The 16,615-nt window shown below is 39.0% G+C and overlaps 2 protein-coding genes across 6 annotated transcripts in view; one reads left to right on the forward strand and one right to left on the reverse strand.

Annotated features, from left to right (window-relative positions):
• Positions 1 to 15,557, forward strand: part of PPM1E (protein phosphatase, Mg2+/Mn2+ dependent 1E) — a 194,540-nt gene extending 178,983 nt beyond the window's left edge. Inside the window, exons 4-7 of the mRNA XM_027087227.1 lie at positions 4,892 to 5,080; positions 7,460 to 7,603; positions 7,836 to 7,929; positions 12,869 to 15,557. Of these exons, the coding sequence (XP_026943028.1) occupies positions 4,892 to 5,080; positions 7,460 to 7,603; positions 7,836 to 7,929; positions 12,869 to 13,929 (1,488 nt within the window). The 3' untranslated portion in view covers positions 13,930 to 15,557. The remainder of the gene's footprint in view (positions 1 to 4,891; positions 5,081 to 7,459; positions 7,604 to 7,835; positions 7,930 to 12,868) is intronic.
• Positions 1 to 16,615, reverse strand: part of TRIM37 (tripartite motif containing 37) — a 155,620-nt gene that overhangs the window by 7,393 nt on the left and 131,612 nt on the right. Inside the window, exon 25 of one of the 5 annotated variants that reach the window (XM_027087222.1) lies at positions 15,800 to 15,818. The exons of the other annotated variants lie outside the window; for them this stretch is intronic. Within the exon in view, the coding sequence (XP_026943023.1) occupies positions 15,815 to 15,818 (4 nt within the window). The 3' untranslated portion in view covers positions 15,800 to 15,814. Of the gene's footprint in view, positions 1 to 15,799; positions 15,819 to 16,615 lie in introns of those variants that run through there. 5 annotated transcript variants of the gene reach the window in all.

Below are 16,615 nucleotides of genomic sequence, written 5' to 3' on the forward strand. Positions count from 1 at the left end.
CCCTCACACCCTTTGATTTGATAATTTCACTTTTTTAAAAAAAATATTTTATGTATTTAATTTTGGCTGCATTGGGTCTTCATTGCTGCGTGCGGGCTTTCTCTAGTTGCGGTGAGTGGGGGCTACTCTTCGTTGTGGTGTGCAGGCGTCTCATTGTGGTGGTTTCTCTTGTTGTGGAGCACAGGCTCTAGGCTCACAGGCTTCAGTAGTTGTGGCTCACGGGCTCTAGAGCGCAGGCTCAGTAGTCATGGCGCATGGGCTTAGTTGCTCTGTGGCAAGTGGGATCTTCCTGGCCCAGGGCGCGAACCCGTGTCCCCTGCATTGGCAGGTGGATTCTTAAGCACTGCGCCACCAGGGAAACCCGATAATTTCACTTTTACTTTTAGAAGGTAAAAGAAATGCAGGAAATTCTTACATGTTTTGTTTGACATAAATGTTTTACACAACATAGTCACTAATAAAAAACTGGAAATGATCTAAGTCATATATAGGAAATGATTACTATGATATGCTCGTAAGATGTATAGTACTTATCCATTTAAATACTTAATGACTTGGGGGAAATGCTAATGATAAGGCAAATAACAAAAAGCAGGATATAAAATTTTATGTACATTATGATTCTAATTTTATTTTATTAAAAATTTACATTTATAGAAAAAAGACTGGTTATCTGTGGATGGTGGGATTAGAGATATTTATTTCCTTCTGTACACTTCTTATTAGTCCAAGTAAACATACATTATCTTTTTTTAAAAACTGAAGTATAGTTGATTTACAGTGTTGTGTTAGTTTCTGGTGTACAGCAAGGTGATTCAGTTATTTTATATGAATATATATATATATATATGTATTCTGAAGAATACATATATATATTCTTTTTCACATTCTTTTCCATTATGCCTTATTATAGGGTATTGAATATAGTTCCCTGTGCTAAACAGTAGGACCTTGTTGTTTATCAGTTTTATGTATTTTAGTTTGTATCTTCTAGTCCCAACCTCCTAGTTTATTTTTCCCCACCCACTTTCCCCTTTGGTAACCATAAGTTTGTTTTCTATGTCTGTGAGTCTGTTTCTGTTTCATAAATAAGTTCATTTGTGTCATATTTTAGATTCTACATATAAGTGATATATGGTATTTGTCTTTCTGTCTGACTTCACTTAGTATGATAATCTCTAGGCCCATCTATGTTGCTGCAAATGGCATTATTTCATTCTTTTTTACGGCTGAGTAATATTCCATTACACACACACACTCACACACATACCACATCTTCTTTATTCATTCATCTGTCGATGGACATTTAAGTTGCTTCCATAGACATACATTATCTTTATAACAGGGAAGACATCAGTATTTTTTTTTAAGAGATCCACTTGGCTCCTTTGTTTCTTCTGATGTTATATTGTTTAAGAATCTCCTCACCAATCTCACATTGTTTAAAGTTACATTCTCATGCCCACATAAAGCTATTATTGCCCTCTTCCTCTTTGTGATGATCCCATATCAGCCCACTCATCATTTAAAAACTGCTTGGATGAATTGGGAGATTGGGATTGACATATATACACTAATCTGTATAAAATGGATAACTAATAAGAACCTGCTGTATAAAAAAATAAATAAAATTCAAAAATTCAAAAAAACCCCAAAACCAAAAAAACTGCTTGGACATGCAGTTTTTCAATTTTACCCTTATCCTGCCAATTGAGCTATTTAAAAATGAGTACATTAAAAAAAATTTACTGCTATTTATTTTAAATAAGAATTTTTTATCGAGGTATTTTGATTTATAATTAGTTTCAGGTGTGCAATATAGTGATTCAAAATTTTTATAGATTATAGTCCATTTAAAGTTATTATAAAGTATTGGCTGTATTCCCTGTGCTATACATTATATCCTTGTAGCTTATTTATTTTATATATAGTCATTTGTGTCTCTTAATCCCCTACCCTTACATTGCCCCACCCACTCCCCTCTCCCCTTGGTGACCACTAGTTTGTTCTCTGTATCTGTGAGCCTGTTTGCATTTTGTTATATTCATTTCTCTTATTTAGACTGCACATACAAGTGATAACATACAGTATTTGTCTTTCTCTGTCTGACTTGTTTCACTAAACCTAATGCCCTCCAAGTCTATCCATGTTGTTGCAAATAGCAAAATTACATTCTTTTTTATGGCTGAGTACTATTCTATTTTGTGTGTGTGTGTATGTGTATACATACACACCACATCTCTTTATCCCTTTTTAAAAACTGAAGTATAGTTGATTTACATTATAATGTGTTTCAAGTGTACAGCATAATGATTCAGTATTTTTACAGATTATATTCCATTAAAAGTTATTAGAAGAATAATGGCTATAATTCCCTGTACTATATAATATATCCTTGTTGCTTTTTTATTTTATACATAGTAGTTTATATCTCTGAATCCTATATCCCTATCTCACCCCTCCCCTCTTCCCACTCCCCACTGGTAACCACTAGTTTGTTTTCTATATCTGTGAGTCTGCTTCTGTTTTATTATATACGTTTGTTTGGTTTATTTTTTAGATTCTACATATAAGCGATATCACATACTATTTGTCTTTCCCTGTTTGACTTATTTCACTAAGCATAATATTCTCTAGGTCTATCTGTGTTGCTGCAAATGGCAGAATTTCTTTTTTATGGCTGGATAATATATATCTATTTCACATCTTCTTTATCCACTCATCTATTGATGGACACTTGGGTTGTTTCCTTATCTTGGCAATTGTAAATAGTGCTGCTATGAACATTGAGATGCATGTATCTTTTTGAATTAGTGTTTTTGTTTTTTCTGGATATATACCCAGGAATGGAATTGCTGGATCATACGGTAGTTCTATTTTTAGTTTTTTGAGGAACATCCATATTGTTTTCCACAGTGGCTGCATCAATTTACATCCCCATCAACAGTGTAGGAGGTTCCCTTTTCTCTACATTCTTTCCAGCATTTATTACTTGTGTTCTTCCTGATGATGGCCATTCAGATAGGTGTGAGGTGATATCTCTTTGTTCTTTTGATTTGCATTTCTCTGATAATTAGCGATGTTGAGCATCTTTTCATATGCCTGTTAGTCATCTGTGTATCTTCTTTGGAAAAATGTCTGTTCAGGTCTTCTGCCCATTTTTTTTGATTGGGTTATTTGGGTTTTTTTGATATTGACTCGTATGAACTATTTATATATATATAAATATAGTTATATTTTATATATTTAATGTTTTTAACATATTATATATATTTTAATATAGTTTGGATATTACCCCCTTGTCGAAAAATGAGTACTTCTTTAGTACAAGGTAGAAATTCTACATGTCAGAGTTTTTTTCTAAAGAGTTCTGTTTATCAATGTCATCTTCAGTGGCATTATAGATGGTTTGATTATATTGCTAAATTAACTAGTTGTAATAATCTGTATTAGATATAGATTTCATAATATTAGGTTGTATCGTTACTCTATGGACATTTATATTTGGTACTTTTGTAAATGTAATAGTTCGTTTCAAAAGAACTTTTTCAAAGCACAAATATACCTGTTGTTTAGTATATTTTAGTAGTCCTTCCAAATCCCCATGAGATACCAACTCATCCCTACCTAATAGATGAAAAAACAAGCACAAGAAAATTATATGCTTTACTTTGTATATTTTATTCACTTTGAATGACAGGGCCTGGACTCAACTCTCCAAGAGCCCAAGGAAGAAGTCAAAGCTTCCAAATGAAAATTATTACATAGTGTTGCCTAAAAGGAGCCCAGAACTCAGTGAGAGTTCAGTGAGTTACAGATCTCCTAAGTGAGCCAGAGCTGAGATTTAAACACTTGAGTTGAAGAGAAAGAAAAAACTAAGTACTTAATGAGTTAAAGGTACTCTTGTGATTAGGCTTCCGTTGTCAAGACAAATCACAGGTTTGGAAGACTCTCTTCTGGCAGTTGCCACAGGGCTTCAAGCAGAGGGTGAGCTAGGAAATGTGAAGCTACATCTTGAATTAGGGGATTAGGTAAAGACATAGACATCTGATGTGGTTCAAGTTTGGGTAACCAATTTAGAGACTGTGTTATTATTATTATTTTTTTTTTGTGGTACGCGGGCTTCTCACTGTTGTGGCCTCTCCCGTTGCGGAGCACAGGCTCCGGACGCGCAGGCTCAGCGGCCATGGCTCACGGGCCTAGCCGCTCCGCGGCATGTGGGATCTTCCCCCACCAGGGCACGAACCCGCGTCCCCTGCATCGGCAGGCGGGCTCTCAACCACTGCGCCACCAGGGAAGCCCAAGACTGTGTTATTTATGGTGAGAATACAGTGTGACCATGAATGATTTATGAAGGTGATATTATAGTTTAGAAGTATGTGTATGCTCTCATTTTCTCTGTGTATTTTAAACAATCTAACATAATTGGCCTTGTGCTTGGAAGGCCAGTTATTTCCTATTGTTCTCAGTTTCTGATTTTATTAAAGTACTTTCCTTTTGACAAAAATCCTCAATCCAGAACAGCCTTTGCTTTAATTCCTCCTCATATCTTTTCTTTCTCCCCCTCCCCACAACTTATAACAGCAACTTTGAAGCCAGTGTATGTAGGTGGTTTCCATGGTACAAGACAACAGCTTTCACAGTGAGAGAGGGCGCTTCAGCCTGAGCTAATTGGGCATGATGTGTTCCAGTGTTCTGGTGTGTAAACACAGATGCCCTAATGTTGCAGGTATTTTAGCATTTGATCAGGCACGTCAGAAAAGGGAAACATTTAGTCTCATTATCTGGGTGACAAAGCAGTGGAGGAGGATGGGCAGCAGTGCGGGGGACTGGCTCATTTGAGTCATGCTATACCTAACTCCCTTAACTGTTTCTGTGTTCCTATTGACAGGACCAGGAAGAACAAGCTTACTTTGCAGTGTTTGATGGCCATGGGGGAGTGGACGCTGCCATTTATGCCTCCATTCACCTGCATGTTAACTTAGTACGCCAGGAGATGTTCCCCCATGATCCTGCTGAGGCCCTGTGCCGGGCCTTCCGGGTCACTGACGAGCGGTTTGTACAGAAGGCAGCCAGGGAGGTATGCCGTTTCCACATAAATTCCAGCCATGATGCATTAGCTGAGATCTACTTGTTCTGCGGTTAAAAGGCTATTTTGGATTTTCTCTTGTGGTAGACATTATTTAAAGCTCTCTTCCAAACTATATTCTTGACACACAGTATTGGATTGTTGTAGTTCTGACTCTCTCTTTAGGAATAGATTTAGTGGGGTGCTAGGATGTACTGTATAGAAACTCCCAAGCTATAATTTTCTAGAAAGCCAGTCCATTGCTGGATTTGGCAGGTGACTTTTATCTTATTCACCATTGCCTGTCAGGTTCACACCAGGACCATCTCTCTAAGCAGACTTTTGCTGACAAAATCTGGATATGGTGATTAAAACAGTGGTCTGTAAAAGAGAAACAGAAGCTGGGATTTCTCGATACAGCTGGTTCTAAATGGGTCGGCAGTGTTTTGCTGTGTATCTCTTGAACAAAGTTTTGTTTGGAGAGAGTAAATCCTTAGATGATCCTTGAACTGATTTTCTCTTAACAGGAAGAAAGGTCAGAGCTCATGTCCTAATTTCTTAAGGTTAATCAGACCTAAGGTTTTACTCTGAATGAACGACAGGGGCTCTAAATTAAGATCTAAAAGTAAAAATTTTTATCTATTATCATTCTGGGCATTGGTACACAATTAACTACAGGACTCTATCTTCATTTCCAACTAGGGACTAACAGAAAGAGAATAACTTTTAATTTTAAAAAGTAATTGCAGAATTGTATACACACAGAAAATAAGATTCCTGCCCTATGACTTACACATTATTAACTCTTTTTGAAATGGACTTGGAGAGAACAGGGTAATCACTGAATCTTTTTCTTTGATCTCATGGTTATGCTACACAGCAACAGTGGGGTTTGGAATTAATGAAGCAATAATTCAGAACTACTTGGTGTTAAGCAAGGGCAATATTCTCTATCTCCCCACCTGCACCCCAGGTTTAGATTAATATGCAGATCCAACAATAGTAACCACTGTGGTCTGCAAATAGAGGTGGGGCTAGAAGACAAAATACAGTTGTTGACCTCAGACTTTGCCAGTCTCTGGAGGTCCGGCATTGCTTGGTTCTGCCTGTCTTGGAGCTGCCGGCTGTCATCATTCTGACTGAGGACAAGACCTGGCCCCTGAGAGGTGATCTGTAAATCATGAACGTGAAACTAAGAGAATCACCTTGTCTTCTTCATCCTCCGTTCTATCCCTTTTAGACTCTGTGTCCTCAAAATCATGGCTTTTTTTTCTGACCGTGTTCACCTCATTTGCTTTGCCAATGATCCTAGTGTCTCTTAGTCTTGCCAACAGTTCTCGTGAATAATTTAGGTTTGTCTCAGCAGTTACTTTTCTCCTTGTGCTTCCATGTGCTGCTAACTGCTGGGAAGAAAGTAGCTATTCCTGTTGTGCAGCAGCCCTGCCTCCTGTTCTCTCAGGGGCATATGTACTGAAGTGTCTTTATCGTGTGTTCCAGGGGGCTGAGGTTTTGAACATTCTGTGTGGGAAGACATTTTATTGGTGGGTGAGGATTTATAACAAACTTTCCCTATATAGGGAAAATGAGAAGTTGTTTTCTTATTGGATACAAGGGGCCTTCTACCATCTTGACGCATTGGTTCTAATTTAGGCCAAGTCCTTAGTAACAGAAAGTCATGCTCGTTTGGTAGTGACTCATGTCAAATGGAGATGTCATTTTAGGACAGTAGTATCAAGTACATTAAGTACAGTGGTACTGAGCTATTGTGATGAAATTCCAGGCTGTTTGTTTTTTTATACAATGTTCTGAAAGCAAAGGTCCCTAAAATTATTGTAGGAGATTTTATTTTTGTTTTTTAAAGGTACAAGCAACTTAGCACTCCAGGGGATGTATGTAATCTCTTGGCTCCTGTTTTAATATCCAGAGTATGGAAGCATTTGTTGTGTACACACCAGATGCTTTGTATGTTATTTTGTGAAGCCAGGGCTCTCCCCCTGAACAAAACAGAGACCAGAGTATGGAAATCCTTACTCTAAGGATTGATATAGTGGCTTAGCACTGGACTAGGAGGAGAAAATTTCAGTTCTGTTCTAATCAGTTACCTGATCTTGGGCAAGTCACATAACCTGCCACAGTACCTGTGTATCAAATGGAATTGATAATTGTCTCTTGCCTTGCACATCACAGATAAAATGGTCTGTATGTGTGTGTGCACATATAAACACATACAAGCACATAAGAATGCATTGAGAAATGGGAAGTGCTATTTGTGAAATCGAGTTATTAGTAGTCTAGCTTCCAACTGAAAAGTCTGTATTACCTATAAATTGCTTCTCAATGAGAATTTGCTGTCTACTTATTTTTAGTGACTCTTATTTAAATTACTTTCAGAGCTTAAGATGCGGGACCACAGGAGTGGTGACTTTTATCAGAGGCAACATGCTACATGTGGCCTGGGTAGGTGATTCCCAGGTTATGCTTGTGAGAAAGGGCCAAGCTGTTGAACTAATGAAGCCACACAAACCGGACAGAGAGGTAAGTATGGTCTGTTCTGTTAGGGCACGTGCCACAAAGGCAGTCTTCTAGTCACGGATTTTCACTTACAATTATCACCATTATCTCAGTAACCATGCCCACCTTCCAAAGGAATAATAAAGAGAACCCTTTCCAGGAAGCTGATGAGTATTATATCTGTTGTTTACTGTTAAGGTAGATGAATAAATCCTGAATCCAGTTATTTGCTTCTTTCTATTACATTACTGTACAGGACGAAAAGCAGCGAATTGAGGCCCTTGGAGGTTGTGTAGTCTGGTTTGGTGCCTGGAGGGTGAATGGAAGTCTGTCGGTCTCCAGAGCTATTGGTAGGAAAAACCGATTAATTTTTGTTTCTCCAAACTTCCTTTACCAGAACACTGTCTTATATTAATCTGATACAACAAGGGAACCTGAGAAGATAACAGATTTTCAGAGTGCTTATTACTGTTTAAAATAACATTTGGATAATGCTTCTTTTAATTAATTATTTAACCTACTCATTTATATAAATTCCATTCTTAAAAGAACTATATTAAGAAATGTTCTCTTACAAGTTTCTTTTTTTAATGGAAGCCTTTAATCTTTAGCATACAAATCTGCTTAAAACCACAGTGATTTTCATTCCATTTTGGGTCATACTTAGCTTAAATCAGTACTTTCCATAAAATAGAAGCTTCCCCCCCATATTTTACCTTGCTTATATCTTTAATTTTTTCAGTGAATTCTAAAATAACACAAATAATGTGTTTTTTAGATGAAAACAATTTTTACTATATTAAAATTAGAAAACTAATTTTACTGTATGTGGAATATAGTAATTTGTCAGATAACCCTGGGGTTTCAGCGAATCTGCTTCCCTGGACCTAAATTCTTTAAAAGAAGGGGAAGTCGATAAAACTCTTTGTCTAAAATTGAGAGAGTAAACAGCTAAGCTGTTTGGACAGAATGCAAAGGTGTAGTTCAAAGAATTGGGCTATAGTACTGTTTCTGTCTGTTTCACTTTTGCACCTGGGTCTGTTGCTTTAGGCTTCATGGCTCAGCTCCACTTTATGTGTTTTTAAAAAGAACAAATCAATGTGCATGTGTCTATATGGGTGGTATGCATATATGCATATAAACTGCAGTTCTCAGTCACTGCCTCCTAAATAAATGAAGTAGTTTGACATAGGGATAACATGGACAAATGGAATTGAGGTCTAATCCCCAAATTTTGCTTATCATTACCAAAATATTCCAGGAACATTAACAAAATCTCAAAGGACTGATTTCAGTTTCACCACTGATGTGATTTCCCTCCTACTCTTTGGGAAGGTGCTGGCAAGCTGTGAAGTGGCCCAAATGGGAGCAGCAGAGGCTGAGAGAGAAGGAGGAAGCTCAAAGATTCTGCAGTACCTCTTGAAAAACTGAGAGCTGGCTTTACCTTAGACTGAGGGAGTTATTAGGAACTCTGGAATAAGGCCAAAAGGGAGAAATTTCTGATTTCTAAAACACACCCTCAAATGGAATTATTTTTGACAACTCCAACCAAAGACCTCTTCTCTTGATCTGTCTTTGTCCGAGTATTTAGAAGTAACTTTAATGCTTGTTATAGAACCAACTTTATACTAGAGGATACTTATCATTTCTTGCTTCTAAAAATATGACACAAGGGGGAAAAGCAGGGAAAGAATGTCCTTGAATAAGTGACAATCTAAGAGAAAACCAGGCTGACTTCATAGAGGAAGTGACTTCTGAAGTGGACATGGAGGATAGTATGCAGAGAAGGACATCCCAGGTATGGCAAATACAAACACATGGGCATCTCAAAGGGCATGTCTTGTTTTAGGAACAGTGACAAGTGCAGGAGGCTGGGGCAGAGGGTGGGAGTGGGAAGAGATAAGTGTTGGCACCAGAGTACAAAGGGGCTTAAATGCCAGGCTAAGTGTCTGGACTTTGTCAGGTGAATAAGACGAGGGCCCATGTGGTCAGGTTTGTATTTATAAATATTTGTAATAATTATGGAAGACGAACTAGAGTAGAAAGCCTAGATGAGAGGTCATTCAGGAGGCTGTTGATACAACTTGTTTCAGAGATAGGACAGCTAAAAAAGGGATACAGAGGAGGGTATAAATTGCTGAGACAGAAACGACAGTTCGTGGGGGAAGAGGAAAGTTAACTTCCAGGTTTCGGACTTGTGTGACTGAGAAGACGATAAAACATTTGTAATAAAGCAGCAGCAGCAGTTTGGGAGTGGGGAGGAGGGCAGATAATGAGTTCATTTTGGACATATTTTATATTCTAGGTGCCTGTGGGATGTCTTGGAAGAGATAATTTATATGTAATTGGAAATACAGATCTGGACCTGAGCAGAGTTCTGAGTTAGAGATATGGGAATTCACCCCATTTTGGCAATAATATTAGCAACCTGTGAAGTGATGTGTGTGTGTGTGTGTGTGTGTGTGTATTAGTTGAAACTACAGGAATGGATGACATTGCCCAGGAATATTTAGTGTGAAGAGAGACCAAGGATGAGACTCATTACTTGTAGAATAACATGAAGTCATGCTCTCTGGGTTTGTATCTTGGCTCTGCCACTTTACCAGCTGTGGGTCTTGAGAAATTTACCGCACTTCCCTGTATCTGTTTGTCCCTTCGTAAAGCAGGAATAGTAACAGTATCTAACTCATAGAGTTTCTGTATTAAATGGCATAATACATACACCACACTTAGAACCCTGCCTGGCACAGTCTTAGCACACAACGATTTTTGGTGATTTTAAGTGAAGGAGCCAGTGAAGAAAATCAGGAAGGGATCAGAGACATAGAAATGGGGTATCACAGATGCTGGGGAAGGGGATTTCTAGGAGTATGTAGTCAATAGGGTCAAATGCTGCAGAGGTCAAGTCATAGAATTTTGAAAATAGAAAATGGTTGTGGATATAGGTGAATCACTAAAGATTTTTTTTAAGTTGGAGGGAGGAATTGAGGGAATTCGGGCCTGATAAACTTAATTTTCTTTGAAGTAGGAAATTAGGCCATCTACCAAAATCCAGTAACTTAATTGGAAAGAGTTGAAGAATGTGAGAAAGATTTGGAAAGCTCATGGAATAAAATAGGGGCTAAATAAGGACAAGAAAAAGGACTCCTGGGACTTCCCTGGTGGTGCAGTGGTTAAGAATCTGCCTGCCAATGCAGGGGACACAGGTTTGAGCCCTGGTCCGGGAAGATCCCACATGCCGCGGAGCAACTAAGCTCGTGTGCCACAACTACTAAGCCTGCGCTCTAGGGCCCGTGAGCCACAACTACTGAGCCCACACGCCTAGAGCCTGTGCTCCGCAACAAGAGAAGCCACCGCAATGAGAAGCCCATGCACCGCAATAAAGAGTAGCCCCCGCTCGCCGCAACTAGAGGAAGCCAGGGCACAGCAATGAAGACCCAACACAGCCATAAATAAATAAATTAATTAATTAATTAAAAAAAAAGAAAAAGGACTCCTGAGCAGAGTTCAACTCTGCTTAGAAAGTAAATAACACTTAACACTTTAAAAATACAACGCTTTTCAACTGTTTCTCCCCATGAGCCCTTCAGATTTATGATCCAAAGTTGACAAGAGGCACATGTTATCTAGCATATGGAGAAAGTTTTAGACAAAAGGATGTTGCCATTTCTACAATGAAATGGATAGTCATGCCCTCCCACCAAATTTGGGGGCAGAGTGTCATGAATTTGACATCCAACAGTAGATCAGGTGAAAAGCCAGAATTCTGGCATCATTTTCTCTGTGCAGATCTTGTCTGTTCTGTTCCAACCTAACAGTTGCAGTAGCCTTTTAATTGAAGCACTAAGATTTTTGGGAACAGTATGACTCAGAACACATTTATTTTTAGAGTTGGAATTCAGAAAATAATGATGATAATAATACAGTCAGGTGGAGAAGGGAATGGGGAAATTTAGTAAAGTGGATTGGTGGAGGACACTGAATCCCCAGTGATTGGAAGTTTTGTTTTTGTTTTTTGGGGTTTTTTTTTGCGGTACGCGGGCCTCTCACCGTTGTGGCCTCTCCCGTTGCGGAGCACAGGCTCCGGACGCGCAGGCTCAGCGGCCATGGCTCACGGGCCCAGCCGCTCCGCGGCATGTGGGATCTTCCCGGACCGGGGCACGAACCCACGTCCCCTGCATCGGCAGGCGGACTCCCAACCACTGCGCCACCAGGGAAGCCTGATTGGAAGTTTTAATTAGCTTTAACAGGCTACTGGGAGGTGCCATAGTATAGCAGTGAAGTTGACGAAATCAAAACCATACTTGAGGAAGATGGTTCTGGCTACCTTAGTCTGTGAAAAAGACTAGTTTCTTACTTTGTAGATAAACTAGCCCAGGTAATTAAATATTAAGTAAGTATCTGTTGTTCAGGGTGTCCCGTCATGCAGCCTGCTCGATAGGGTATGTGGCCCACAGTGGTTCTAGCAGAGTTATCCATAGAGTTCCCATTGAGCTTTTTGGGCCTATTTGAGGATTAAACAGGGATGTGAAATATTGGAGAGAACTTTACTTGGGTAGGAGAGAACCTATAACAGATACCAGAAACAGTGACAATATGGCCACATCGTTTAAGTAAGTATATGTAACTTCATTTTATCTTCCCCTCATCAGATAGTTCAGTTTTAGTACAATAAAATGGACAGTAATTGAAGAGGGTTTGTAAGTAACAAGTGCTGCGATCCGGATGCAGGCAGTCTGACTCCAGGGCTTGCACTGTTAACCACTAAGCTATATGCTACCACTTTAAGAATGATAAAGCATTTTGTAAAAAAAATTTTTTTAAACTACTGTTTGCCAATGAATTATGATACCCTAAACTAGGAACTACTGCTCAATACTCCATGTTTTTTATGTAAAGAAGTAAATGAGTATCCCTTGTAGTAATGTTATTTGGTTACCCAACAGGCAAAGGACCTGTTTGCTAAGGCTCTCTCCAAGTACTAAAGGAAAACAACGAATATAAACAAGCAAGGGATCTGGAGTGCTCTGGAACTGAAAGTTCCAGAATGCTCTGTAGATGATGAATTATCTCAGTAATCTGGTGACAGAAACCTAGCTTAGTTGGGCCCCAGGTCTCCAGTCTGTTGCCACTCCAAGCACCCAGTATTCAAGTACAGTTACCTCTGTGTCTTTGCTGATACTGTTCCCTCAGCAGAGGACCCTTCTCTGCTTAGGCCATTTGAGCTGGCCATAAACGTTTTTACATGCAAGATAAACCAAAATCTGACCTATTTTCTAATGCCCACAGGAGATGCTGAACATAAGCCATATATCTGTGGGGATGCAGATTCTGCCTCTACTGTTCTGGATGGAACTGAAGACTACCTCATTCTGGCCTGTGATGGCTTCTATGACACCGTGAACCCTGATGAGGCAGTGAAAGTTGTGTCTGATCACCTGAAGGAGAATAATGGAGACAGCAGCATGGTTGCCCACAAATTAGTGGCATCAGCTCGTGATGCTGGGTCAAGTGATAACATCACTGTTATTGTGGTATTCCTGAGGGACATGAACAAAGCTGTAAATGTTAGTGAGGAATCAGATTGGACAGAGAACTCTTTTCAAGGAGGGCAAGAAGATGGTGGGGATGATAAGGAGAATCATGGAGAGTGCAAACGCCCTTGGCCTCAGCACCAGTGCTCAGCACCGGCCGATCTAGGCTATGATGGGCGTGTGGATTCGTTCACTGATAGAACTAGCCTGAGCCCAGGGTCCCAAGTCAACGTGCTGGAAGACCCAGGCTACCTAGATCTCACACAAATAGAAGCAAGCAAACCTCACAGTGCCCAGTTTTTGCCGCCAGTTGAGAGGTTTGGTCCTGGTGCACCAAAGAAGGCAAATTTTATTAATGAGCTAATAATGGAGAAAAAATCAGTTCAATCATCATTGCCTGAACGGAGTGGTGCTGGAGAGTTTCCCTCTTATTTTAATTTGGGTTCAACAGGGCAGCAGATATGCAGAATGGAGAGCTTCTCTCCTGTTTGTTCTAGGTTGGAAAATGAACAGTTCAAATTCCTGGGAAAGAGAGTTTCTAGATTGTATCATTTACACTACCACTTCTCAAAGAGGCGGCACGGATTCAGATTTAATCCAAAGTTTTATTCTTTTCTCTCTGTTCGAGAGCCTTCCCACAAAACAGGCACTAGCCTGTCCTCACTTATTCGAAGTGGGAAGAGAAATAGGATGTTAAGAAGTTCTCTGCCATGGAGACAAAACAGTTGGAAAGGGTACAGTGAAAACATGATGGGGAAGCTTAAAAAGAGTAATGCTATTCCATACCCAGCTCTTCCCTGGAGTTTTAAAATATAATAAATAACCTTCTCTTTAAAGTAGGCTAGCTAGCTCTCCCCCAGTAAAGACATCACTATCAGAGTAGAAACAAGATAGACATTTCTGAAATATTGTGTGCTTCATTATGAGCCATGGATGGCTCAACTCTTAAATGTAAATACATCTCTAGGAAACTCACTACAGTGTTTTCAGTCTAATAAAAAAGTACTGGCGGTTTCACTCGCGAAATTATACACCTGGTCCCAGTGACGTGTCTCTGTACCTACTACGTACCACCCCCACCCCATGACCCTTTCACGTCACTAGTGGAAGCTTGCAAGTTGGTTATTTCAGTCAGGAGATACAGTGTTGAAATCTCACAGCAGGTGAAATCTGTTCTGATGTGCCTAATAGATCTCTGGAAAACTTAATGCAGAATTAGATCTAGTTGGGGAATGTTCCTCAAAAGACTGGGGACTATAAGGGAAAGCCCCTCCCCTTTTTTGGTAGGTAAAAGGCTAAAAGCCACATGGGTTTTAACTGGTAACAATGAAAGTAGAAAACTAGTGTAAAAATGTCATATTCTCAGACTTGTGAGGTGGTATATAGTCGAACAGATTCACTAATTTTTTCCTGTAACATAGAAGACCAACAACGAAAATTTTTTGAATTAAAAAGTATTTCCTAGGGCTGTAGCTATTTGGGAGTTTCATAACCTGTTATGGTGCTTTTGACGGAATTATTATTATTTTTTAGAAGACTGCTGTCAATTGGTTTTAACCTATGATGCTAATGTGTTTTTCACTGTACCTTCATCTCAGAAGTAAAACTTCTTTAATGGAGATGATTTCAGGTACAGATATACTAGAATCAAGTTGCCATTTTAAAAGAAAATCAAATAGTATTTCTATTTTTTTCTGCCTTTTTTTTTTAAAAAAAAAAGTTCAGACAGCAAAGGCATGTACTACGATCAAATAAAAAGTGGTGTTGGAGAATGAAAAATATTAGTTTTAACTTCTATAAAATTGTTTCCCCCAAGGGAATGAAATAATTGGTGTGGAAGAGGCTGAAAGTACTGCCTAAAGTGAGCCCAGAGGCCAAGTGCAAAGGAGAATGCAGATTACTGCAGCTGAGGTCTGTTTAGTTGTAAATTTGAGTCCTGCAGCGTCAGACCAAATAGTACACGTTTCTCTTTTCAATATTTATTTACATTTGATACTCTGAAATTGTCTGCTTTTTGTCATTTCTACAGTTTCAAGTCAGAACCATATCTGCAACTAGAGGCGGCAAATAAACTAATAATCAGATTCATTCAGTGAGGCAGCCTGATTCTTTGAGAATCATGAGCGTCTCCACGTGACATTTTACCCTCCCCCAGTCGAGCATGGAGCAGCCACGCCAATGCACAGGAGCTGCCTGCTGCAGGGCTCACTCCCTCATACTGTTGGGAGGTGCTAAATGCTCTTGCTGGGAAACGTGCACTGAGCAATCCTGTTTTAACCTAATACTAACACACTAATTACTTTATGTTCCCCAGACTCATAATGGAGGACTAAGATTCCTGGATCTTAAAAACAGAGGACTGCAGCGTATTTTGGGGTGCCAGTGTAGCTATATCAAACAAATAAAAACAGATTCACTTTAGCAACAGATTGATAATCTACAGATCTTACTTTTTAAAGTTTGGATGTAAGTAGAGATTTTCAGTATTCGTTTTCCCTTATTTTGAAGTCATTTCTTCTCAAGTCTTGTGACACATGGCTGAAAAGGAGGGAGCACCCATGGCTCCAACCGTAGTACCAGAATCTTTTCACCATCCTGATGCTTTACCCCCATACATGGACCTCACTCACATCTGTCATTTTTGGACGCCTAGATCTTGTTAACAAGCCATCAGGTGCAGGGTCAGTTTCAAATCAAATTATCATCTAAGGAAGCAAGAAAACAGAGGCAGCAGAACACTGGTATATATTATAGCCCAAAGCACTAAGCTAAGGTAAAAATTTTTTAAAGATTTTTCTATAGTTGTCTATTGCTAATGATTTTGATCAGAATAAAGAAGGTGAAAGGAAATAAGGTACAAATGACAGGTTTTTTCAGTGGGGAAAAATGGTTGGATGAAATTGGGACTAAGAGACCACATCTTTAAGGGTCTGAATTTTGTAGGTGTAACTACATAAGCAGCGTTAACTCCATTTCTGATACCAGTAGCCCTCTAGAAAATAAAGCAAAGTAGTTCTAGTGTGGTCACGTTATAAGCCAATATTGTGAAAAATAGCAACTACTATTCATTTGTTCACGACATGCATATTTATAGAATAGTTAGGTACCACTTGTAAGGTAAGTCCTTTAAAATTCTATAATACATACTAAAGTAGTGGTTATTGGTCTGATATATACTGCTCTTGGTTCTATAAACTAGATAAAAAGCAGTGCTTTGTGAAATGCAGTGTTATATCTTAATGCCACTGGTGATAGAAAGTAGTTCCCTTCAGTTCAAATCCTGTGCCCTCATCTGCTGCTTGCTGACGTAAGCAATAAGTCCCCCCTCTTACTAATGGTGTCTACACATTTCTGTAACTTGTATTTAATGATGGTGTATCTGGTGATTGTAAAAATATTAGACAGATATAAAAGTATATAATATATATTAACCGTTAATGCTGAGGTACAGTCTGAATTACGTGTCTTGTACTTTTATTCATTGTGTAATTTAGTGATGGTG

Source organism: Aethalodelphis obliquidens, unplaced genomic scaffold (assembly GCF_003676395.1).
Source record: "Aethalodelphis obliquidens isolate GAN/ISIS:26980383/991018 unplaced genomic scaffold, ASM367639v1 scaffold58, whole genome shotgun sequence".
In the NCBI taxonomy this organism is placed as follows: domain Eukaryota; kingdom Metazoa; phylum Chordata; class Mammalia; order Artiodactyla; family Delphinidae; genus Aethalodelphis; species Aethalodelphis obliquidens.